This window comes from Leucopleurus acutus (genome assembly GCF_964270905.1).
Source record: "Leucopleurus acutus genome assembly, chromosome: 3".
In the NCBI taxonomy this organism is placed as follows: Eukaryota; Metazoa; Chordata; class Mammalia; order Artiodactyla; family Delphinidae; genus Leucopleurus; species Leucopleurus acutus.
Window position 1 is genome coordinate 75708881 of NC_139145.1, and position 27559 is coordinate 75736439.

General features: G+C 40.7%; 1 protein-coding gene across 3 annotated transcripts in view; it reads right to left on the reverse strand.

Moving 5' to 3' along the window:
* Nucleotides 1-16526, reverse strand: part of LOC309960292 (zinc finger protein 474-like) — a gene marked incomplete at both ends in the record, with an annotated part of 34881 nt that extends 18355 nt beyond the window's left edge. The window contains one exon of one of the 3 annotated variants that reach the window (XM_082836970.1): nucleotides 15504-16526. In XM_082836970.1, the coding sequence (XP_082693096.1) occupies nucleotides 15504-16526 (1023 nt within the window). Of the gene's footprint in view, nucleotides 1-15475 lie in introns of all 3 variants that reach the window. The other 2 variants (XM_082836969.1, XM_082836968.1) reach the window with 2 other exon arrangements.
* Between the last annotated feature and the right edge of the window lie 11033 nt (nucleotides 16527-27559).

Below are 27559 nucleotides of genomic sequence, written 5' to 3' on the forward strand. Positions count from 1 at the left end.
TTTATACTTTTATGACAGCTTGAACTTTTATAATGAACTTGCGTCATTTTTATAATAATAATAAAGTAATAAAAAAGAATGTCAACTCCCGAGTCAAAACTTAAGCAGAGATTAGGTAATAAACTCAGTCCTAAAAGGAAAAATCAAGTGGAGCCCCAATTACTTTCTGAAAATTCCTTAAATAACTGATAAAAGATGATATTCAAGGTATTGTATATATTACAGTTTAGTAATGCAACCAATTAGTAACTGGAATTAAAATAACATTAAGAATGAATACACCTCTGCATAGCATAAAAGTACAATGCAAAATGAAAATATTGACAATATCTTAAATTACATTATTCCAATACTATTTTCTTCTGTCAATGGTTTATAGTTGAAAATACATTAGTTAAATGCTTGCATGATGTAACTCAACTGAAGTCCTAGAATTCAGCTCTATTACTTTAAAAAGCAGTAACAAAGGCCTGGAAAAATAATCTGAGGACAGGATTTAGCACGAGTCTGTTTCCACCATAAGATGATCTAAGTATAGCTCTTCCTAATATTTTCATTTTATTCAGGCTTGTTTCCCTAGCTTGGCTGCATTCACCAAAAAGTGAATTCACAAATAACTAGATGGGATTGTAGGGTATGAGCCATCTTATGTTGAAAAGTGACAGCCAAAAAGATGATTTGGGAGATGGATGGACTGAACCATCCCCTTGGGTCCTGTGTCACCCACTGTGGCTGGATTGACAAATCATTGTATGATATTCAGCCTCCCGACTGCTTCCTCACCCTGTGCACTTGACCAAGTTTTGTACAAACTTGGCTGGTCTGATTTGATATCAGGAATTTCTGTGGTTCTCTATGACTACAGAATAAAGTCCAAACACTTCAGACTGATTTCATTCAGGCCCAGCCTAAGCCCCATGAAACAGGTCTGCTAGCCACACCAAACTCAACATTATTCCCCAAGGTAGAGGCCACAGTCCTCTATTTTATTGCCTCCATGGATTTATTCATCTGTTCCTTCCAACAACAAGCATTTAAATTGAGTATACACCTTCACCCTGCTGGAGGTTATGGGGAACCCCAATCCTTAGCTTTCCTTAGTAATGGAGACAAGCATGTAAACTAAATTAGAAGGCAAAATTTATGTGTCATGATACAGAGACAGAGTGCTATAGGAGCCTGAAGTAGGAAGAAAGGGAAGAGTCTTGACCAGAAACCAGTGAAGAGGGTGATAATTGAAATGGGTTTGTTGAATGGGTAGAATTGTACTGATGTGGGCAGAACTCCCTCAAACAAATTGCCCAACAACATGACCTATTCAAAAACTGCTTAACAGTACTGTAGTATGTTAATATGAAAGCTTTAAAGTCCATAGTGGAATAACTGACCAGAGGAAGTGTGAAAGCAGGAATCGGGCTACTCAATACAGGACTAAAACACGAGTATCAGACCTCAAGAATGCAGTCAAAGATCAGCACCTTTTCTAAGGGTCTCCCTGGCTTCCCACCTTGGTCCTGACCCCAGACTCCATCCTCCTGTCATTAGAAGGTAGCCATGCTTCAGTAGCTGGGGAGGGATTTGACAGACAGTACTAGAAGCAAGTACTTCCTACACCAAGAGGGCTGCCTTGGCCATGTGAAGGCATTGTATTATTTGGGAGTCAGGCAGAGACTGGGCAATGAAAAACAGTAATGGAAACTGTCTTGACTGTGTTGAGACCTGAGTTCAAAGATGAGGACCTTTGAGACAGAATCAGATCAAGGAATGGGCCAGATGAGGCAATTTATACTTTTCACATATTAAAACACCTTGATTCTTCCATATTGAAGAAATGTAAACTGGTTCTGTCTGCACTGAAGTAGACAGCACTCCTAAGTGATAATAAAAACTCTAATGCAACTGGAAACATCAATGAACAGATAAACAAAGTGTAATTCCACCCTTCAATGGACTATTACTCGGCAATAAAAAATAACTACTGCTACCCACACCAACATGGATGAAACTCAGAATCATTATGCTGAAAGAAGTCAGACATAAAAAACTACATTTCCGCCTGATTTCATTTATATAACATCTAAACTAAGCTGTAATGGCTAAAAATCAAATCAGGGGTTATGGTGGTGACAGGTATACAAAACTTTCAAAACTCATTGCATTGTATGTGTTTAATGGATGGAGTTTATCGTTTGTATATCATTCCTCAGTGAAGCTGATTAAACACCACTCATGCAGACCTAGTTTAGTGGAGTATTTTTGCACCTCCCTGCTCACGCAATGCAGTCAGTTCAAAGTCAGCAATACACATTGTCAGATGAAATTCCAAAATCAAATAATGTGTTTTAGGGTTACTTTTGCCAGAAACTGGAGAATATTTTTAAGTGATCTAAATTCTAAACCCTTTAATTTGTCACCCAAGAAATTCTCCAGTTGAAAAAAGAAAAAAAAAATACCATGGGAGGAAAAAAAAAAAAAAAGAACTAGAGAAAATTATAAAGTGTTTTATTGAGTTTCTTTTCCAGGACATTAACATTTTTGCCAGAGTAAGTGCAGTGGGTAACAATTCCATTCACATACAATTTCATCCAGAAAATCCAGTTTTAGAATGTCAGGGCCTGAGCCACTGCACCAGGGATGGATAGATTAAAAGCAGGGCTAGCACTCTGTGCCCATGTGTATGGCATCTGGCATTTGAAACATAACTGACACCAGTTTCTCATCTTCTAGTAAGAGAAAGTTCAAGGTCCTTTAGTATATGAGTGTGTGTGTGTGTGTGTGTGTGTGTGTGCACGCGCGTGTGCACACATGCACGAGCATGAGTATGTGTGCACAAAAGACAAGTAAGTTAAGTTAGTCGTTTTCCTCAGTTAATCTCAGGGGTACTGTAAGGCTCCCTTTGTATCGCACTAGTCATTCCACTACATTTTCCCTGGCTTTGCCTTCGCCCTCCTTTCAGCCTCCAATGATCATTTCCAGACTCAATCCCCTCAGGAAGAAAGAAAGCTGAGAGCTTTGCCTCTAAAAGGTCACACGTACAATTACCTCCCTGCTACCAGGGAACAAAGGAAGCCTCGCACATTTGCACATTGTAAGGCCATAGTTACCTGGATTTATTTGCTGTCATTGAAGCAGTTGGCCTGTTCTTTTCGAAGAGGCTATTTTAGTGGGGCTGGGCCAAAGCAGCTATATCAAGATGTAAAAGATGTCTTTTTTATTACCAAATTATGTATGTAAATAAAATGCCTCGCTCTTTCCCCCAGGTAACATGCTTCACACGTTACTTAGAAACAAACAAACACTGCTGAAAGTTTAATGGTCCTTTTTCTTCCTTTTAGGTTGCACCATAACATCCCTGTAACAAAACAGCCACATGCCCTGTGTTCATTTGGGGACATTCATTAACCTAAGAGTCAAAGAGAAATCAAAGAACCCAGAGGTGTGAAAATGTCTTGAAAGGGAAACTGTCCCCGTGGCCTGCACCACCACTTTGAGTAAATTAGAAAAAGATGCCCCACCTTAACACATTTTCAAACCATCTGGTTGTGATCTATCATCTGTAATGACACAGTCACAAGATAACAAAATTTAAATATGGTGGCCGTGGAAAAGAATACACAGGACAATCCTTGCCCTGTCTCAGGACATGGCCTAGAATTGGCCCTATAGGTTGATGTGTACTTTGTTTCTCAGATGGAGCATGACTGGTAAGGAGCCAGTCTGTAAATATCTGAGTTGAATCAGAGATTTTTCAACTTCGTGAAAGCCAATAAAGCACTTGGATTCTAAATATTGACACTGAGGTTGCACTGTGAGTGGAAAGAAACCAGAGACATCTGCTGAAAACACAGCTGAGACTGATTCGGCAGATGAGAATGGCACTAAATGGAAATGCGTTTGGAGGAAACGGCTGTCTCTCAGGAGGTGGTTCTAGTGTAGCCCAGATGCTGTTGCTCAGAAGAATGTTCTGATTACAGGCAATGTGCAAGGCACTATGCTAGGGACAGAACTGGGAATTGGCCCTAACTGTGGGAATGATCGTATTTAAATTCACCACCTTTATTTGGGAACATTTTTTATTTTTTCCTAAGCTCTCTGTCTGAGGCAATAAGTCTAGTTGACAGATCCCTATTTGGTGTGCACAGAGCCCATTCCCCATGAAATTAGTCAAGAAACAGGGGCCGGGGGAGAAAGGGGCTTGCTGAGTGGAGTAAGCATTCTTGACTCCTTTGCCCATTGATATGTTTGAACTCAATCAGACTGATTAGTTCTGAAGACTACTCTCCAGATGGGAAACCTCTCTAGGGTCCTGGACTTTTTGTGGCCTTGTAAAATTCTTGGAAGCTTTGGCTCCCAGATATCTGACCCACAAGAATCGCCTCATTGTTCTGGAGTCTCCCACACGTGATCCAAATGGTGTTTGGCAGCTAGGGTGAGTTACCCTTTGCCCCGGCACGAAGCGTGTGTGCCAGTGGACCCTGTACTCAACTACTACACAACTATGTGGGTCCCCTCTTGGGTCCTTCATGACCCAGGCTGTCCTCTTTACAGCATCTCACCCAGGCTACCCCGTGGAACTATGTCCCCTCTGTTTTACACTCTGGACCTCAGATTGTAAACTGATGGACTCGCCACCATTTCAGCCAATGGACTTCCATGTTTTATTTGACTGGCACAAAGTTCTTAAAAGTTTCCAGTGTGAATATCCTTAGGTGGGACTTACTCTCCAGCATACCACAGGCTCCACCATTCCCTATGGCCCTACATGCAGCTGCCCAAACCCTGAAAGCATATGAGCTTGTGACTTAGAGCAGCTGTTCTTTCACTCCCTCTCCCCACTTATCTCCCCAATAAAAGGTATTTGCCTTACAACTCATTTTTAAGAAATGGTGGTTAATCTGTATTAATATGCCAATAGCTAGACATGGTTTGCTACCTAGCTAGGGGATCTTTGCATTTTAGCTGGGATTTCCTATGGAGTCAGTGCTTTGAGTCAAAGGACTGAATCTCTGGCTCTGGAATTTAAAAAGCAGGGGAGGTATTTTAGGAAACAAATGTGCAGTGGTACATTAGCAATTGTCACACTGAAAATTACCTACTCCCTTTGAGTATAAGCACTTAGGCGCTTTGAACTTGACAGGAGGCTGGAAACCTATCCTTAGGCAAAAGAAAACACTCCATGAAGGGAGGAGGGTCCAACGGCACTTCCACACAGTAACTGTGCATAATCCTTAAGTCATTTACTTGCTAGAGGATTTTTTGCTTCCCTCACTTCTAGCTGGATCCCAGGTTGTCAAAAACAGGGCCAATCCTGCCAGGGTCTGAGGGAATGGTTATGTGACTGTGCAGCTTTTGAATGGGTATCATTCCATCAATAGTGTTCCTCTTTCTGCATGACAAAATTAAACATAAAGAATTTGGGCCATAGCTGCTGTTTTAGATTTTCCACACTCTTGATCTCTTCTATTAGGCCAAATAATTGAAATGTCTGTGGTAAGTGCACAAGGCATGTCGTAGAATGCAGTAAGGTTAGATGGGGAAATATGAGGGAAAGTTTTTCTTCCCTGCACTTGCGGAAAAAAGAGTAAAACCTCTTTTAGAAATCCATGTGCGTATTCCAATATTGAAAACGTCTGATCAAGTAGCAGCTAACAATTACGAGGCACTTTCTATGTGCCAGGCCCTGTACTAAGCACTTAACATGCTTTATCTCAATATTTCTCATAATAATCCCCTGGATAAAATGTAATACCCCCATTTTACAAACCAGGAAACTGAGGTACAGAGCTGTTAGTGAATGGTGAAGTTGCTTTTCACCCAGACAGTGGATCTTCAGACTGCCTGTCACTGCACCGCCACTGTGAAGGGAGCACGGAGGAGATGACAGGTGGCAGTCTGTCAGACACGATCCCAGGTCTTTTGCGGGTATTCTCACATTTAAGCTCTTGCCTGCCAAACTGAGGCTGAGGGAAGTAATTTGTTCAGAGATATGTGATTTTGTTGTGCATCTGTCAACTGATTCCAGGTCTGTTTGATTTCAGCGGCTTCTAGAAACATGGGGCGTAATGTCGTCCGTCGTCGGCAGAGTATCATGCTCTGCCTTATGTGTCCACACTCAACCGTTGCATGAGATTTGAGAGAAACCTGTAAAATTCCTACTTCTGCTCTCTCGACTACCTCAAAAGTTCATTCCTTTGGATTAACATCCTTTCTCCCCAGATCCTCTTTCAAAATGCAAATAGTCCTATGAGAGATTTTTCCATGAAGAATTTTATGAGATTTTCCCGACCCCCTTCCAACAGTATCAAAAGATGGGAGTTGGTAGGAGCAGGGAAGATGCAGAAGGTGTTGAAAGGGAAAGGAGATCCAGGTCACCCAAAGCCATTCCCAAAGTCAGAGTTTTGCCTGTGGCCATTTAAAACACAATTTCAACAAACTTGACTGAGACTGAAAGTGTATAATTAAGTTTCCATTCCCCCAGGCATGTCCTACACACACAGACAAAGTACTAATAGCATTCTAATATATAGGAGTAACTGTGTAGTTCAGTCTCAAACCTCAACAATCGCAGAGTTTGATTGTCTCAAAACCACTGGTATTTCACATTTCTGATGTTTTCAAACAATCCTACCCAAATGTCACATCTGGAAGGATCGTTGTTTGAAATTGTTTTTGGAAATCACTGGATGCCACGTAAAGGAATTTTCCAATCCAGCCTGTCTATTGGCCAACTATTAGAGTCTGCTATTTGTGATCTGGAGTTTTGTTTTGCTCCTTTTAAACAATAAGAAAGACTTGGTCATTCATTTGGAAATGCTCTTAACATTAAAGTATGTTCATGTTCCTGATTTTTTAAAACAAACTATTGGTATTTTGAATATATGTTTGGCATTTTAGCTATTTACTTCCTTGTCCTGACATACAAAGGCTGAAAAATCTAAGTCAAAGAACGAATTCCAAATTAGTTTCTGTTTATGAAAGGAATACAGTTTCTTAGCTGAAGGTTTTTCTTTTTCTTTTTTCTTTTCACATTTGAGATAGAAGCGTTCTTTTCTGATCCCTTGGAAGGATATTGGTTAGAAAGTGAGGTGTTTGAGATATTGATTCAACCTCTTGGCAAATTCTTGTAAGAATGACTTTCCTTGAAGAAAATGGATGTGTCCCTGGTGTCTGGTTCCTGTGATCCTCAGTTTGGCACCAGGCCTGACCTTCATGGTCAGATGGCTCTGGGTCACAGGGTAAAATGAAGCAATGGGGACAAGAAAGGAAAAACCTAAAAATTGTGGCAGACACAGTTTTTCCAGCTGCTATAGTTAGAGAGAAAAAGAGTAAACCATAGGCACTATCTGACCTGGAACTTGGAAGATGGGTTATTTCCCATGACTGGTTTGTCTACAACTTGTATGCTAAAGGGCCCCCAGCTCTGGGGGAAGGCCCAGGATAGAAGTTTTCCAATGAAAAGAAGAAAGATATCATCTTGGATATAGGACAGAAAGGATTCTAACCTTAGGAGATAGTTTTGTTCTTTGGTTGTTGTCTTTTCGTTTTCTTTTCTTATCAGAGTTTTTGGTCCCAATCTCTCCCTTTCCTCTCTGTCTCTTTACCCTCTGCCTCTGATTTCCTGAAGCTTTAGGTTGGGACCAGTGATATCTTTATGTTTTTACCTTTTCTGCTTAAACAAAGGTAGCCTGGATGTGAGAGCTGCTTGGGGACTTTTAATGACAGCATTATGGCATCAGAGTTGGTGCTTGGAGCAGGATTATTGGAAATTTATTGATTTCCTCCATTTATTAGATCCTTCTTCAATTTGTAGGACATCTCTCTTCCTATAAGACAGCCTCACAGAGGTAAATATGTGAAAGAGACAATGGATGTAAGAAGGAGATGAATTACATAATATAAAGGGAAAGCAAGAGGTGAGTCCTAAGTCAAATTCTCTCAATTTCCACCTATTCATAAAGCTGAACTTGTCCTCACATCTAGCAGTGAGAGTCTGTTCATAGGACAATCACCTCCATTTCAAGAGGAACTTTTTCAAGGTTGTGTTGCACTGCCTTTGGTGGAGGTCTAAGAATTTTGGGAGAGATTTTAATTGTTGACCTTGGAATTTAGGTTTCTAAGAACTATGTCTATCCATTCAGTCATTACATAAAGATTTCCTAAGCGTCTATCATTAGAAAATGTGGATGTCTGTGTGTTTGGGGCTGGAAGGAGCGAGATGGGGGTGACATGGAGAAGCAGGCTTAGGAAGACACATGAAATCATTTAAGCTAGAAAAATTATCTGAGGGTACAGCATGTTGTAGTTCTGTTCATTTTAGGCTTGAATAATACCTGAATTTATAATATGTGATCCTCTCTTATCACAGAGGTTACCGTCAGTATTCTTCTTTTCAGAGAAGCAGAAATCCACATATTGGAGTACCAATGCAAGGACCACCTATTTTTGCTTTCATCTTTGGGCTCTGAGAGAGGTAGCTATATTTATTATGGTCTCTCTCATTATGGATATGTAGGACATATGTATAATTATAATTTGAGGCTGATTTTTAAAAATGAATATGTTAGAGTGTAATTTGTACAGATGAGTATTATTCAAATTTTTATATTAGGAAGTAATATATATCAATTTCATCGGTGATGCTGTTGCTCTCACATCAGATGTGTAACTCTCTCTCACCCTCAACACATATTTCACACACGCTATATACACACAGATTCCTTTGGGTTGGTTACTGGAGCCAACACGGCAGAAGGAAATGCTCTTGTTACCTTGAAGTTACGCTTGGTACACCTGAGAGCCGTGGGATCCTAGAATGCTGCCCTGATATTCAGGCATGGTTGGCACCAAGGAAAGATGCAGAAATGGCACATGGAGCTGGATATTAGTGGCCCAGCTGGCAGCATCATCAGGGGCTAGTTTGTGAGGTCGAGCCTGGATTTTATGACATCAGCACTGATGAGTGCTAGTTCAGAGGTGAACTAGGGCCACTGAAGATGGCTAAAAGGATAAGAATCTGCAGAAGGATCACACTGAACTTTTTATCTACCACCTCCAAAGAGCTCCAAGTCATGCTTGTATTTGGGAATTAGAGGCAAACGGTTCTAGGAGCCTGTCTTTATTTCAGAAACTCAGTTTAACTGAAGGCATGAGAGACAAAGGACTAAGTAGACCCTTAAGATTCACTTTCCCCTCTCTCTTTATATGTCTCTCTTTCTCATCTGATAGGCCTGATAAGCTTACCTGGTATTTTTCACTGAGAAAATATCAAATCTAAGCTAACAGACTGTAGCTCCTTCATCTTCCCACTAACAACCTACAACCTTACCTCCACCTGCATTCAACCTCCTCCTGAAATGGAGAACTGTCCCCTCTTGTTAATCCTCTCCCTTTGCACAGGCTGGGATCCCACCTTGGTGCCCATTTCTCCTCCAGGTTTTACATTTGCTCTTATCACCTCTCCTGCTCTCTACTGGATCAATATCCAGAATATTCAAATGTAGTCTACAAGCTCCCATCTTCTAAGGGAACCTCTCTTAAGCTAAGATCTCTATTTCTAGCCTACCCATTATTTCTCTTCTAGTCTCTAAGCCAAACTTCTCAAAACACATCCTATCTTTACCATCCATACAGTCTGCAGCCCCCGTCACGACTCTGAATGTGTCCTCTCCAAGTGTGTCAAACTAAATCCACATTGCCAAATCAAATAGATTTTTTGGCCTTCATCCTACTCCATCCTTCATCCTACCTCTGTGCGTTGCGTACTGTTTTCCACACCCTTATTCTTCACATTTTCTTCCGTCACAACTTTCAGGGAACCGTGCTCTCAAGTTGTTCCTCCAGTGTTTCCAGTCCCTTATTCTCCAGCTCCTTCTCCTCTAACCCCTAAACACTGCAATGCTTCAGGGCTCAGCCCTGGGTTGATTTTTCTAGCCCTATACTCATTCTGATGACTTTAAATATATTTTAACAATGCACAAATGTATACCCCAGCCCAATTCCACTTTGGAGATCCAGACTTATATTTTCAGCCTGACTGACCTACTTAGATATCTCACAAGCATTTTGAATTTGCTATGTCCAGAAGGAAACAATTGGTCTTTATCCCCAAGAGCCTACCCATTTCTCAAGTTTTTCCCATTTTAGAAAGTGACACAAGCAGTGCAGTTGCTCAAGCTAGAAATCTTAGTCATCCTTGACCCCCTTCCTTACTCCTCCACATCCCACCTATTACCAGGTTCTGCCCATTATTCCTCATCTCCATCTCTGCTACCAACACCCTAGGCCAAGCTCTCATCTGCTTTCACCTGGATTCCTGCAGTAGCCAAATAACTGAGGTCCCTATGTCCACTGGGCAGCTGGCGGAAACTGTGCTGTTTCCACAGCTTTATCTTGTGTGTCTGTCCCCTCCCTTCATCACACTCTGGCCACATGTGGACTTTTTAGTTCCATTTTAAGATCTCTCTTACCTCAAGGCCTTCATACACGCTACCTTTAGCCAGCATATCTCCTCATCCTGTCGTTCCCATCCCCTCACATCCTGACGATTGGCTAATGCTTTCGTACCTTTCATGTCTCAGCTAAAATGTCACGAGGTTATCTCTAACCAAGAACCTAAATGTCCACCTCCCACCATTAGACACTGTCACATTACAATTTGAATGTTTGTATTTATTTTTATTTATTTCCTATCATTTCCTCCATAAGACTAAAAACTCCAGGAGATCAAGGACTGTGTCTACCTTTTTTATGACTCTATATTTAGTACTTAGTCCAATGCCTAACAATAAATATTTATTGAATGAACAAACTTCTGTCCTCTTTGTCCTGCTTAATTAACACTTATAAGCCTGGCAGCATAGCCATACCCTTTTGTACCACACATATGCCTCTCTCTTTAGTGACATAAAAAGGTATTGTTCTTTGGAATTAGACAGATCTGGCTCTGACACCATTACCGAGCCCACTGTGTGACTTTGGGCTACTTGCTTAATCTCAGTTTCCCCACCTGGAAAGTAGGGAAGTAATATCTGACATATAGTAATATTACGACCATTAAAATGAGAACATGTATATGAAGTACTGATCATAAAGATATTTAATAAAATTTACTTCCCTTTATTCCATTCCTCCTAATAAAATCCAAATACTTTTTACCTGACACACACACACACACACACACACACACACACACACACACACACACACACACACAACATTTGACTGTGAGAACATCCATCCTACCCTTCTGAGTCTTTCTGATTGTGACCTTCCCACTGAGGGGTTTGCCTTTAGAGAATGAGATATTTAGCTATGGAACAGCACTGATGACATTAAACCAAATATAAAACTGTAGCCCTAAATAATTTGCGTTTGTATTATAAGGGCACGTTCTCAAATATGAAGGTAACACAAAGAGAAAGGCAATAATATTTTTGAGTGTAGAAGACATTACATTAAAAGAAAACACCAGATGGCAGCACCTGATGCTAGAGATGTGTCTGATGGGATTTTAGTTCAAACCTGAGCATCAAGGATGCCAAAGGTAGCTTAAAACTACATTCAGAGAGACAATCTTTTATTAAAAAAAAAGACATTCCCTAAAGAAAAATAATGCCTATTTTGTAATATAGTATAGGGTTTTTAGAAACAGTGTTTCACATGTTACCAGAAAAATACTAAGAAACTAACCCTAAGCATTATGTAACTAATAAAAGGTAATTAAACAAATGCTTCATTTTAGGTTGTAGTTATATTTAATTAGCTCTGTCAATCTGTGTTCCAATTAGACAGAAAGGCCTTAAGTCAAAGAATGAAATACTATCAGCTTATAGAAAAGGGAAATTTTTCCCAAATATTAAATGCAAATATTAAAATGTATTCACTCATATTAAAATAAGAGGCAATAGTGACCTCTATTCTTGTATACTTTTAGCATTACTTAGACCATTGCTTGCTAAAACAGACATCAAAGGGTTGCATTAAATAAATGCAATATTAAAATTTAAAATGATAATCTATAGTTTTCCATATTATGCATCAAATTTCATCTGGAATTAACACTACTTTTAAAACCTTGCTAAATTGGATATTGCTTGTTCAGGCTTTCCTTCTTTTAGAGGCAAAAAGGGGAGTTTGATGTTGCTCTGACACCATATAATGGGAGAGCAACACCCCAGGCAGTCACACCTTTTATTTATTTTTAAATTTTTTTATTTTTAAACATCTTTATTTGAGTATAATTGCTTTACAATGGTGTGTTAGTTTCTGCTGTATAACAGTGAATCAGCTATATGTATACATATGTCCCCATATCTCCTCCCTCTTGCGTCTCCCTCCCACCCTCCCTATCCCACCCCTCTAGGTGGTCACAAAGCACTGAGCTGATCTCCCTGTGCTATGCGGCTGCTTCCCACCAGCTATCTATTTTACATTTGGGAGTGTATATATGTCCATGCCACTCTCTCACTTCGTCCCAGCTTCCCCTTCCCCCTCCCCGTGTCCTCAAGTCCATTCTCTACATCTGCGTCTTTATTCCTGTCCTGCCCCTAGGTTCTTCAGAACCATTTATTTATTTATCTATTTATTTTAGATTCCATACATATGTGTTAGCATGTGGTATTTGTTTTTCTCTTTCTGACTTACTTCACTCTGTATGACAGACTCTAGGTCCTTTTAAATAAAAATCCACATCAACGGTTTTATTCCTCTTACAGTGCTGCTTGGGATCCTTCACAACTTCACTGTGAGATCAGAGAGAGTGAATTCAGCCCTACGTTTTGGATGAGAAGCAACGGAACAATTCAAGCCCATTCAGTGGTGAGAGGGCAAAGCAGAGCTGGCACAGAATGTCCATCGACGACTTGGAGGAGGACTGTCTTAGCGGCGTTTGTTTGTTTAGATTTGATTGACAGGTAACAGGAGCATCTGTGTCATCAGAGAACTGAGCCAATCTATGTAGGAGGAACATTCCGAGCGGAGGGTAATCCACTCTGCCAGCGAAACAGTCACTGTTGCCCAACTGCAATGAGTTGTTTCCAAGTTCTGTGATCATGGTTCTGAAAATATTTTTCTCACCTGAGTTCACTACAAGATTGAGCCCCCTGAGAACACTGGGCAAGATCGCTGATTCTAATCTGAAGTCAGAACAAGGATTCTAGAGGGAAATTGTTCTGATTGACATGAGAAGAGAGGAAGCAAACATCTGAATTGAAAAAAACAATGCATGTGTCTCACAGTCAGCCAAAAGCTGGCCGCCACAGGCAGATGAAATTCTGAAATCTAATAATGCACAAGGCAGTGATCTTTATGGAAATGAATGATTCACTGCACTATCTAAATCTTAAATGATACAAAGATAGAAAAACAGCAATAGACGGGGTCAAAATGCAACCAAAGGAGAAAACTACACTACCCAGGAAAGGCTTTCTGCTGAAAGCACAATGCAGTGGCAAATGTCTTTTCAACGGAAGGGATAAAGTCTGTTGGTTCAAGAGATCTTATGCCTCTCAGAAGACTAGGAGTTTTCTCCATTTTAATGAACCCAAGCTTGCTCCAAATCTGGCAGCTAAAGGGACCCTATGTTGGATGACATTTCTATGCCCTCCACTAAAGCCTGTGTGGTCCCCAAAAGGGCCAGCACATATCTGACGGCAGTGGGTGCCAGTTTCTCACTGACAAGCACCTTTTCAGGTCGGGAGCAGAGTTGGTCACACTCTGACAGAGCCATGTCCTCTAGATGCCCCTGTTCCAAAGGACTCCCTCTACTCTGATCTCAAAGTGCAAGTCACCGACAGCCCTCACTGGCCTCTCTTCCTGACATTCTCCCCTCCAGATGACTGAGTGAGTCAGGGGTGTCCTCTTGTGAAGCCAGGGGCCCAGGCCAGCCTCTCTCAGCAGTTGTGACTGAGTGAGAACACGCTATGCTCAGCCTGCTGGCTCCACTCTTGGGAGCACAAAGTATGTGTTACAGCAACAAGCACGAGAATTCTGACCACACTCTTTCCTATCTTGAGATCTGTAATGAGAACACTTAAAGCAAATGCATACAATCAGGAAACAGGGCTGAAAGTCAGAACACTAACGGAGTTTCAGATTTGTGGCTCTAAGACATGGATTCTTTCGCTCACTGGATCCAGACCCCACACGTTTTGGAAGAAAAGCAACAGCCAGAAGATGAGAAAAACAGTTCATGTTTATGAGACCAGCCTGAAGCCCATGCCACACTTACGAGTTTGGGTTTTCGTTCGGCAAAGAAACTAGCTGTTCTTTTTCAGTTTCATCGGAAAATATGCCCATTAGTCTGACTCTTCAGCTTTAAACCAGTAAGTGAAAGATCTCACTTAAAGATTTCATTTTAAACATAGAAGTTAGGAAAAAGTACCCGACATTTGCCAAAGTAATGCAATAAAAGAAGTAACGAAGAAAAACTGGGTAAAAAATGAAGTATGGCTACCCATCCCCCAATCCCTCTGGTTTAATTTTTGCAATAGCTTGGGTAACCTTAGTTTCCTGAGAACAGTTCGTTTAAAAAACTCCTGCAGGTGGGACATTTCAAGTAGCAAGTCACGGAGAAAAGCCTTTGACCACCTCCTATTTCTCACGACTTGACGTTCTGTAAGGTGTGACACATGGCAGCACAACCACTTCCCTGGCTTCATGGAAGGACAAAACACATGGACCACACTCTATCTTGCATCCTTCCCCAGTCCTGGTTGATGATGAAATTTCAGGTGAAGGCCCAACAACATTTCACCATACAGGTTGGGGATCCCTGGGGTCATGCTTATTTACAACTGCCCAAGTCATGGCCTGGTGTCTGACCCAAACACAGGGTACAGAGCAGCAGTAGAAACTGAGCACTTCCTAGATCCATGAACACACCTAGTTGGCTTTGGGTCTGCACTGGGGTTAATCCCCCAGATACTACAACCATATAAGTGTTAAAAGAAAACATGCTGCATTTTAAAGCATGTTTATTTCTGCAAGTGCTCCAGTGTTTAATTATGCTAAAGTCATTTGGGGTTTTTGACACAGATTTTATTTTAGTACGATAAACTCAGTATAACCAGCATGGCCAAAAATGAATTCCTAAGGTAGATGACTAAAATAAACCAGTAATAAATATTGGCTGTTGGAATGGGAATTATTTCTCTGTAATGTAGACACAGCATTACTGACTCATTTTCAAATACCAGTCTCTCCCAAGGATTATTGGTATGAGGGATCAAGGAAGAAAGAAGTCCATCTCTCTTTTGGGCAGCAGAATGGAAGGAGACTATGAATCCACCAGGCAAGGGTGTTTTTAAATCTACTTTGCCAACAGAGATATAGCCCTGGAGTCTGACAGGGGGTCAACTTAGGCTGCACTGAGGCAGAAATAAGGCATTGAAAGAAACCATCCTAAGAGCTGAGGGAGCTGATTCTGGGGACATTTTTCTCTCATTCCCCTGGAGGCAGAATGTACCCCCAGACCCACCCGGTGCATACCATGTGGCACGAATTACCTTATCAGTCACAGTGGGTACTGCCATGCTCCTTTGCTGCTTGGAATTAGTGGACTCTTTGAGGCCACCTTTACTCCATAATGTCAAATCTTGAACTTTTGGCCCGCTAGGTTGAGCTGTACAACTTCTCTGGTGCACCAGAAAGCTGTCAGGGTCAAAGGTCCGGCTACAATTTGGGCAGGGTAGGAGCTGAGCTTGACTCGGCCCCTCTTGGTTGGACTGTCCAGTTGGAAGGGCCTGAGGCTTCCGCGGTAGTGGCTGGCAGAACTCGCTGGGGAGCCGGTCATTTTCTATTTTCCACTTTTCCAGGCATTTGGGCTGATGTATAGGAAGGGACAGAGTGCCAAATTCTTTACCACAGACGTAGCAGATGAGAGCCCTTGGTCGGGTTGGGATGCCACCAGAAGCTTTCTTGAGAGCAGCAAGATTATCAGAACTGTTGGGGTTTGGTGCCCTGGGCCCCTCACCCTTCGGCCTGCAGCTTCTCTGATGAACAAGAAGCCAATCTGGCAAGAACTTGCGACCACAGGATTCACAGGGCAGCAGCTGAGCCTGGGAACCCTGGAAGGCTGCCTGAAGATTGTAGGATCCACTTCCACTGAGAGGCAGTGGTTTGGAAGGTTCTGGCCTCCTCAGGTGCTTGGGCAACTTGCTGTTTTCAGTACGCCACTTCTCCAAGCACTGGGGCTCGTGAATGCCAAGCGATTGGGACCCAAATTCTCGGCCACAGATATGGCACACCTGGAACCCGGGCCTGCGGGATGGGATCACAGGGGGGCTGGGCTGACTTTCCGACATAATCCTCCTACTGGACCGTTTTAGAAGTATTACAGTTCCAGGTCTATTTTTCTGAGGGTCCGTCTTTATTTTTTCACCAGGATTGACAAGCTCAATTTCTGGCAAAAAGCTAGAAAGGGATGCACTAGATAGAACAGCTTGGTTTATAAGGAAGGTAGGCTCTTTAGAATGGTGGAAAGACTGTTGCAACGTGTTGGAAACCGTTTTCTCCTTTCCTCTTTCCATTAACAAAGAAGTCTTTCTCTAGTGCTTGCTCTGATTTCAGACCAGACATATTTTGGGCTTCTGCTTAGAGAGAAGGTTAGTCAGGTTGGCTGTTCTGGGGTTCCACATTGTAGCCAGTACCTTAGACCCAAAGACAGTGACTCAGAGCTTCATTGCAAGGCAGCAGTCTGGAATGCTGGAAACTCCCCATGAAACCTCAGATGCCTCCAAGATCTGCAGGGGAAACATAAATCAAGAAGTTATTACATACACACACACAGACACACACTTAGATTTTAAGTTGATAAAGAAACGTGTTTTTTTTTTTTTTTTTTTTTTGACCTAGTATCCTCTTTGGCTAGCATAGTAACTAGCACTTAGGATTTGTTCAGTAAATGTTGAAATAAGTACGAAAAAAAATTCCATTATGAATTGCACTGTTACTGTGTTGAAAGTAGTGTTCTGCCCAAAGGAAGATGGACATTAATAGCACATCACAGACATATATGGCACAAACCAAGAGGCATGGTGGTGAGATCATGGAGGAGAGAACCAAGGCCTCTGAAAATGATTAATGAAACTGCAGATCATGTAAAAAGACCTCCTTCCACTACCTTAGGGATTCTTTTTAGTGCCATGGATTCCTTTGTCAGTTCTTTGAAGCCTAGGGACCTCTTCCCAGAATAATAATTTTAAAAGCAAAAAATAAAATTCTTACTAGTACAAGTGAAACTAATTTTATTGAAATAATTTATCAAATGTTTTTAGTTGTGATTTATCTTTTACTTGAGCTATAGTAATATGCTAGAATTTTTGAGTGTCCATGGGCCTAGGGTTAAGAACCGGCAGAAGAAGTAATTCAATAGTGAATAGGAGGATTATCAGGGAAACCATCAGAGAGAGGTAAACTTCTTGTAACCTACCAGGTATCCACTCTTCTTCATCATGGGATGGGAGTATTATTAAATTGTGGCCGTAACTGTCAAGCCAAGATGCAACCCAGGGCTATACTCTTCCTGGCAGTATATCTGTACATCTTTCCTGGGATGAAGATGCTCAGACTTCACTTGATGCTCTTTTTATAGCTATTGTGTTCACGTTCTTGTTTTATATAGATATATCTCTATATAGATATTATCTATCTATCTATGTAACTTCAAAATACCTTTTGTAAAAAACATGGCCAACAATTTTATTAAACCAGAAGAAAGGGCTGATAAGATCTCATTATGGTCAGAAGCCAAAGGAGTTTTTACCTTGGGTAAAGGCATGAGTCAGTTTTATCCCAGGTCTACAATCTAGCTCAAGAAAGGTAATTTTCAAAAGTCTTAGGACCTTCTTCATTTCCTGAAGGATGACCTCACTCTGGATTAGAGGCTCCTATTCACAGAGGGAGAAGCACCTGATCTGAGGCTGGACCCTGCAGACCACAGCAGACACGGCTTCAGGTACAGCAAGGACAGCCGTGCTGGTAATATCAAAACACTGTTTGGGCATTGCGGTTGATAAGGGACAAAAAGAGCTGTGAGATATGCACCCAGTTCCCGTATTTTGGTGCCAAGGAAGGTCTACATCTTTGCAATTAAGGCTATCAAATCAGGTCTGGCACAGAAAAGGAAGTTATTCTTCATTTTGACAGATCCTAGGACAGTGATATTAACACATGTGACAAAAGAATGTGTTGGCCCCAAACAGAATGACCAACACAGAAAATGAAGCTTGAAGGAACAAAATTTATCACTTGATCATCACCATCCAAAGAGAAAATGGCTCTAGAGAACACAAAGAATCCAGTAAAATTATTTCATCAGGTTTTAAACAGCACATGACTGAAATAATCCTCCAAACCACTCTGCTTTTTTGGTTCTGATTTCTTGTTCACCAAGGATCTCCTGGTTCAGTTTCCCATTTTCCTTGATACCAGGAAGCTGAAGACAGCAAAAGTACTTAAGGAGACAGATTGGAAAAATCAATGCGATCAAATGAGCTTATTTCCCTAGACTTGCTTGCAGTCTCCCCCTCTCCCCACACTGCTCCCTGGAGGTGAGAATTCTGAGAAAGCCCCATGACTTGCTCCAACACCTCCTGCATCTTTCCCTAATCATAAAGTAAGAGAACTAATATTTACTGAGTGCCAACTATGCATCAGATATTGTACTAATTTTTATTTACATAATTTCATTTAATTCTCAAATGATTATGAGGCAGGTATTATTATTTTCTTTTTACAAATGAAGAAACTGTGACTCAGAAAAGACAAGTAACTTGCCCAAGACAGTCAGTTTCTAAATGACAGAACTGGGAATCAATTCCAGCTCTCTTTGGCTCCAATGCTTGACTCTTTCCATTATTCATTCTGCCTAAAATTCCACCGGCAGAGCTTCTTAAGTTTTTTATCCCTGTTTTAATGTACGATTCATATGCCCCATGGGAAGGTAACTAAGCTCTCACCTGCTTTTATGCTCCCTTTTAGAAGAAGGAAGAGGTGAAAGGGAGGAGGGGAATAGGGCACAGAAGAGGAGAAATCTCCAAGATGGAAAAAGCAGGTGAGAAACTGAGGTTACTGAAGACAGCGATAGGGATCACTTTATTTTGCTGTGAATGGTTTTCTAGATGAAGTTTTTCCCTGTGTGGTGTGCAATACATAATCCTTTCCTGATCTCACCAGTATCCTTAATAAAAATCTACACTACTAGCTGCAGGTGGTGGGTGAGAGGAATTGGCTGCAGGGTGAAAGTGAAGGCTTCCCAAAGAGGTCAGAGGGCATTCAGTTTGCAGCCCTGTCACTATTTTGATTAGGGATGGATCTTTATGCGTGCAGGTGCTTGTGCACTACAAATATTTTCTCTGCAGCAAAAATGACAAAGCATCATAAAATTCCCATTGAATCATCTTTTCTTTTTTAATCATCCTCTTTCTTCCTCCAGTGTCCTCCTGAAAACTGTCTTATTGTGATTAAATGTATCAATGTATGGAAGATGAGGTAGCTAGAAGCAAGTGAAGTTTTGGGCAACTGGAGAAATTTATGATGTTTTCTACCAGTGATTCTGCTAAGGCAATGTGACAAGGCACAGCATAGTCAGCTGCTCTATCCTATAAGTTAGTTCTAAAAGTGAGAGTGCTGGAAAATACTAAATACATATACGTAAATCACTTAAGAATTTGGCCTGTCACCCAGACACATCGTAAAGCAATGTTGCTAGTTTATAAAGAGAACCACTTTGCAAAGCCAGCCAGTTTCACCCCAAGCATCCATGGAGAAATGTTCACTCCAACTGGCCTGAATTATTCATTTTGACCATATTTGCAAATAGACTGTTTAAAGAATGTCTTGGAAGGCATCACGTTTTATCAATATGATGCCATTTTTCCATGCCCTTTGGTGTTCATGGGAAGGGAGAGACAAACTCACAAAGATGAATATAATAACCATGAAAATCCAAAACTCATCTTAGCATTAGGAGGTGTTTCTCTATAAAAGAGGGGAAAGAACACAAGCAGAAGTGTGATGAAGTCTTTTGAAAAATAATTTAGTTCTTTGAAACAAAATAAACATGGATACATGACATTTTCTCTGTTAGTATAGAATCCAAATTCTTTAAATGGACAAATGAATAAATAAGAAAGGTGGGGTTGGGACTTATGCTGGCTCTGAGTAAAATTATAAAATAGAGGAGGTTTGTCTTCAATATCTTCCATCCACCCCATTCAGTAGCCTCCCCTGCCTGGTACCCTCATATACACTCCAGTCTTCCTTACCAATGAAATCTTGCTTTCAGAAAAGAGCTGATAGACTTTTTTACACCAAGAATTATGATTGATGAGGTAATATCCCTCCCAGAGTCTGGCAGAGACAGCTAGTTCCCTACCAATAGTTACTCTGTGCAAATTCTCTCAAGTTAACAGAGCCCCACTTTCTAGCTGGGCACATGATTTCCCAGCCAAAAGTCTACAGGTTTCTTTGTAGCTAGTGGAAATATTATGTGGCACTTGTAAAAACTCCTATTGAAAAGTAGGGGACACAACCTGCTCCTCTGCCCTTCCTTCATACTGATAACTGATGGCTGGAGCTCTAGCAGCCATCTTGGGCCAGATTACATTCGTGTAACCCTTGACATGACAGAGTAGAGATGTTGATGAACTTCGGTCCCTGATAATATTAGAGCCATCATAGAAGCTCTGGAGTGTCTTCCTTGGGCCTTATTTACATAAGAGAAATAAATGTTTATTTGTATCTCAGCCAATTTTTAAGAGTCTTTTACTCATGTGAAAACCTAACACTGAGTTATAGTTTAATAGTTGTCATTATCTAGGCACAAAATGAATTCTAATAGTGACATTTCAAATTTCAGGACCTTTTTTTGATGAGGAAAAAAATTGAGAGGTTTTATGAGGCAAAACTGACTTATTAAATATACAGTTTTTCCTAAAAATCAGAAATAAAAAAGCTTGAAACTTTAAATACTGAGCCAATGGTTCTTAAGAAACTGATTCACAATACCTCTTTTCCTGGAATTTTTTTTTTTTAAGAAAAAAATTAATTGACATTTTGCTTCAGAAGGATAGAATCCTATTTTTTTCCATGAGATTTTGAAAGAGCTAGGAGGCATCATTGTTGTGCCAGTTATTAATGCACTGCCTCTGTATTCCATACTCTCTTTCCTATATCCATCTTTGTGATGCTGGCACTGAGACTCTGCACACCCCATTTCTGCTTTGCCAGCCAGCCTTGCATTATGATTTACCAATACTGGTAATGGGGGAAGAATGTGAGGTTAGAGGAGAGAGAAGACTTGTGTCTTTTTAAAGGGTTTCCTGCCTGCTTTTGGTTCTTGTGAGTATCACCCCAGCAATACTTCTTTATCTCAGCAAAAGCAGTTCTTTCCTGTAGCAGTAGCTGAAACCAGTTTACAGTTTTTGCAACATTTGCAAATCAGATTGATTTCCCCTCCCCCAGCAGAAAGCACCATCAGCCAGTCTGCTCTTCCTCTTTGGAAATCGGATTTTCAGCTCCATAGGGTGCTTCTTCTAAGTTGCTAAGTCGTAATAATTCAAACCTTTGCCCTCTGATCCTTCAGCCCTAGGACTGGTAGCTGCCACCTCCCTTATACAATAGTTCTCTCTTTTTACTTTGCTAGTTACCTAGGTAACAACTTCATTCCTGGTTAACAACTCTTTATATTCTCTCTGTTTAAATAACTGGTATGGTTTCTGTCTCTTGACTGATACAGCCACTCTCAGAATATAAGCAATAAAAATCTGTGATATTCAAGCTGCATATTACCTTACTATTGCAATAAACTCAAATGAATTACTTCATAGCAACTTAGAAAATAATATGATGCTTAATATTCAACCCCCAACTCATTCAGACCACTGAAAACATATCTTTATAATGTTTACACCATCACTAGCCTTCAAGAGCTAGAAAATGTTGCTCTTCCATTGTGATCAACTGAATTATATCATAAGGGGAAACCTGCCATTTTAGGCATATTCATATTCTTCTTAATTTTATATGATACTCTTCCTGTACTGACTACCCAGCCATATGGTCACCGCAGCCACAGAGGGAGTCAGAGTAAGGTAATCCCATTCATAGATCAGAGATGACCAGGAAGTGTTGAGGGGAGCTGGTCCAGTCACCCTGGTTGGTTCTCTCACTCCCTTCTGGGTAGCTCCTGGGCCAGTAGCATTTGCAGTCCTCAGTGATTCTGATATGCATGGACAAAAGAGCAACTGGGAACTGGAGGTGGCTGGGCTTGGGAAAGACAGGAGCAGTGTTTGAAAGGTAAAAAATGGAAACACTTTCAGAAAAGCCATTTAGCCTGAGGCATGACTTCTAGGGAATCTGGGTGTCCATACTGACATTCCCAGGCTGATTTTGAATAGCTAATGCAAAATTCCCCCTTCCTTGTCTCTCCTTCACTGTGAAGAATTTTAAACCAAGATATAAGTTCTTTCACTTTTATTCCATCTAATTGTCAGGTGTAGACATAATAGTCTATGGTGTTAGGAAAGCTATGAAAACCAAAAATGGGAGAAATGCACCTTTATGCTTCTAAGTAGAGCCTTCTGCAAGGGCATTTTATGTTAAGGCTCATAATATCACCCTATGAAAGCTATTATTAGACCGAGCCTGTAATTTTCACTCTATATTGAGTATCCAAATCACAGAGTACTCAAGAGTCATAAATGCCACACAGGTATGACTGTGTAATTGTAATATTGACATTTGGAGTGATGGAGAACTGGTTATGGAAACCACCAGGATAGTCGCGTTAGAGGCCTATAATGTATAGAAATTCAAAGGATAGACAAAAAACTGGGAGAGTCAGCCATTGAATAACAAACAAATCTACATGCCATATTTTCTGACATCTGGGATAGTTCGATTCCAATAAAATAACTCTATTCCAATAGCTCTTTTTTAAGACTTTAAAGAAATGTTTCATAAGCCAGACCTGGCTCAGAGATATGCCCCTTTTGGCCTGCATAGAGTTAAAAATGTTTGAATTAGTTGCCATTATTTTAAAATTGAGAGATGTGACAGAAAATTGGGATTTTTGGTTTCTTTTGAAAAATTGGAAGATCAGGCCTAGAGCCCATCTTCCAACGTGGCAACATCGAACATAAGCTGGGATATTGAGTTAAGGGCTGAACCTATAGATCGGACAGCCAATCTGCACTCTTGCAAAGTTTCTCATCAGCCCCTTGTTCAATTCAAAATTCACGCTTGGGGCTTCCCTGGTGGCGCAGTGGTTGAGAGTCCACCTGCCGATGCAGGGGACACGGGTTCATAACCCGGACTGGGAAGATCCCACATGCCGCGGAGCGGCTGGGCCCGTGAGCCACGGCCGCTGAGCCTGTGCGTCCGGAGCCTGTGCTGCGCAACGGGTGAGGCCACAACAGTGAGAGGACCATGTACCGAAAGAAAAAAAAAAAAAATTCATGCTTGATTCTCAAACTCAATTGAGTTTGTGACCTTTTGTGATTCTAGCTTTAAAATGCCCTTTTCCTCCATTTTTCTCCTCAGTTAAATATTTGAAAATCACTATAAGGAGCACTTGCCCTCGGAAGACTGAGAACCCAGTTGAAGTCTTTTCTCTGGGAGACAACTACTAAAAACATGACGTACTCATTGGTAAAAACTCAGAAGGGAAACTTCCTAATGAAAGTTGAGTCAGGATGAAATACTTGGTTCAAGGAAGGAGAGAAATATCCAAGGCAAAAAAGAAAAGAACCAGTGACCTGAGAAAGAATTTTCATACATTATTAAAGGGTCATAGGAAATGATGAACCTAATTTCAGAAAGAAAAAAAAAAATTAAGCAGCCTGTGTTTAGATCAGCCACAGGAGAGATGATAGAAGGAAAAAAAAAAAAAGGAAGAAAGAAAGAAAGGAAAAAGAAAAACACAAACAGGCAAGAAATGTGTTTTGGAAACCATCTGAACTTTTTGGAAGCATTCCCATAATTATTTAGTTATCCATTGATATAATAAGAGCTACTCTTCTGTTTTAGTCAGGGCCCTTGATTAACCATTAAATGATTTCCCAAATGAAGAATGTTGGATATCTTAAGTTATTAGATTAAGAAAGAACAGTCAATAAAAAGAACCATAAATAAGCTATTAATAATATAGACTATTGTTACATTTCCAAGATTTGGGCTGGAAATACTTCCTAAGAGACTTATGCTTCCTTGCAGGGATTATAGAATTTGGTGAACTTTTTCTTTCTGCCAAGCTGACCATTTTCTCAAGTACCATCTATGTTAGTTTAAACTGAAAATGTATAAGAACAGCACAGTACAGTAATTCCTTCTCATAAAGAATGAGATATCCAATATCCATTAAGTGTCTAAATTTGATGTATTATGATAAAAAATAATGAGGGAAAAACTACAGATACCCTTGTTTCAGTATTAAATTTTAAAAAGAATTACAAATAGATTCATTGTTTACCAGTTTCCATTATGTGATATGCTTGCACAGAGTTCCTGCCATCTTTACACTCTTGATTTACTGTCTCAGAGAGCTAACTCAGTGCAGTATCTTTGGCAAAGACTTCCAAGCCACAGAGTATTAGTGTCAGAAGTGCAGTTACTAGACTAGTGCCTCCAGGTTAAAACAAACACAATGAAGAATATAGCTGCCTTTGATGGGATCTTCTTGGCCAAGATAGATTGGCATAAGACAGATGGGCCTCGCTGTATTCTGAAGGAACCTTTTTTAACCACATCACCCACCTGTCCTACAAGAGCCTCAAAGTTGTGCCTTAGCTCTACCCACCTCCAGGAGGTCGGTGCCTCCCAAAGCCTGGTTAACACTTAAACTGATCATCATTACCATTCGTTACAGACATCAACACCCTTTGTTAATAATGCGCTTTCCACGCAAAGCTGTTTCTGAGGAAAGTCCCTGGGAAGAAAGTCAAAACCAGGATGGAGCCCAAAAGGCAAGGCTGGGTTTCTGCTGTGTGTAAATGAATGTGCCTCTTATTTCCTGGTACATTTAGCATGTCTTCTCTGGTGGTGACCCTGGAGTCTCGGTCGTTTGGGTACACCCACCAGCTGAAGGCTGTTTCTGAACAGGGGCTTTCTGTTGCTCTTCTCCCCACATCTCTCATCCTCCTATGTAAATAAGTCATTAAAAAGCTATTGTCATTCATTCATCTCTGAATTTTGTGAACAAGGAACTCTTTCACAGGCCAGATGGTTTGAACTTGTCGATGGTTAGAATCCTCCACTACAACCTCTCATTGCTCAGGAAATCTTACAAAGGCTATCCCCTGCTGGAGAAAACCACTGAAAGGAGTCTCTTGGTGTCTAGGAGAAACTTGTTCATTCTCCAGGTCCCCAGAGCCCAGACCAAACATAAAATGTGGTGACAGCTCTTTATTTGCAAACGTTCTTAGTTTGTACTTTAAATTTTTTGTAGTTTAAACTTTACTGAAAACCTCCTTCCACCCCATGCCCAATAAGTGTCAAATAGCAAGGAAGTCAGTGAGAGTATCAACTGCTTTGTTCTCTTTTCCTTTAACAAACAAAAGGAAGATCTGTGTGTATTTTAAGTCACACCTAGGATCGGAAAGATTGGAGTATTTGATTGGAAGAATTCAATTTAAAATCAATTCTGTGAATGCTGTTTTTTACTGTTTCTTGTGTTTTCAGCAGGCTTTTTTTCTCCCACTGCCTGTGCTCTCTTTCTCTTTGTTTCATTGTTCCCATTGTCTGTCTGTCTCCACTTTAAGTCTAGAAGGACAACCCAACACATGAAGGACAAGGTACCATCTGCAAGGGAGTGAAGAATGTGGCATCCTGTGGTTGACCTCACTGCTAATTTGCTCTGAAGACACAGACCAGCTCACCACTAGAAAAGTGTGTCTTATATTTCAACTCCGTTATATTCTGGAGAAAGCAGGATGAGAAGTGACGGGCCCAGTCTAATCACATGAGTTCTCAAAAGCAGAGAACCTTTCCCCCATCTAGTGAAAGAGATGGGACAACTGAAGAAAAAAGGGATTCAAGTAGCCATTGCGGACTTTAAAAGAAGTGGAGGGAAGAGGCTGTGTGCAAGCAATGGGGGTGGCTCTAGAAGCTGGAAGGACAAGGAAACAAACACAGGGTCTTCAAAAAGGGACACAGTCTGCTGACACCTTGATTTTACCCCAGGATACCCATGTTGGACTTCTGACATAGAATGATAAGATAATGGATTGGGGTTCTTTTAAGCTGTTTATTTTATGGTATTTTGCTAAGGCAGTAATAGAAGACTAAAACACCCCAAAAGAAAGAGATCAGCATTGTGAATGGAGCCTTCTGCAAAAATGTTGCTCAACTACTTTTGGCCCCCCTGTGACCCAGAATCTTAATAGTCAGCTCAGGGTCACCCAGCTCTAGTCTCCACTGGAAACCCCGCCAGGGTGACGCCATCCCAGAGGCCTTGCTGAGAAGCCCCAGTCAGCCCTCTACAATGAGAATTATAATTCAATTTACTCTATAGTAACGAAAACATAAATATTCACATAACATTATAGAATGGGTTCCAGTATCTCTCTTCAGCTCTTGTGAGAATCCTCAACCAGTGTGACTGAAGAAATAATCCTTCAGATTTTGCATTCTCCTCTGTGTGGTCTATGTGTCTTTCCCGTACACACTTCAAGCTTGCTCTCCCCTGTCCTCTTTGACTGTATTCTTTGTTTCTGTATCTGCATATTTACAACTGGTAAAGCCTTTATTAACTGTTATCTTCAGAAACTTGACTTTAATACACTCTGCTCTTGGTTAACTGACTATATTTCTTGTCAAAGTGCTGCATGCATAATATTTTCCTTCTCTCCTTTTGACTCTGCCCTCAGGACCTCAGTCAGCCTTCTCTAACAATTGGAGGTGGATGTTTAAACCCTTCCTGGGTGGAAAAGGTTACTTCCAGTTTCGAGTCTGAGCTGAAAACACATTTCCATTTTGTAGAGTCATTTCCTATTTAAAATTGTAGGAATCAGAATATGCCACTTTGACATAAGGATTACTTTGAGCAAATGGGAAGGCAGATGGGTGAGATTATAGGTATATATATGAATGTATGTGTACGAGTGTGAGCATATGTATATGTGAGTGTGTAGATGGTGAGTGGTTAGGTGTGGGTATGTACGTGACTGTGAGTGGATGGGTGTGATATGAGTGTATGGATTGAGGTGTGAATTGTTAGATGTGGTATGTGTATGGATGGAAGTGAATGTGTATATGTACATGGGTGTCAGTGATTGAGGGGGTGTGAATAGGTGTGAGTGGAAGAGTGAGTGTGTATGTGTATGGATGTGTATATATGAGTTTGTAGATGGATGTGAGTGGTTTTGTGTGTGTGTGTGTGTAGATGGGCAGTAAGGTGGGTAGTGGGTAAAGTGAGAAAGGGAAAAGAATGGTGAATAATTTATATAAGTAATTGAGAAGGTATACTGGGAACAAATTATGAAAAGTCTTATAACGAATCGCAAGAATTTTGATTTCCCTATAGGAAATGGGGAACTTTTATAGAGTTTCTTATATATAACAT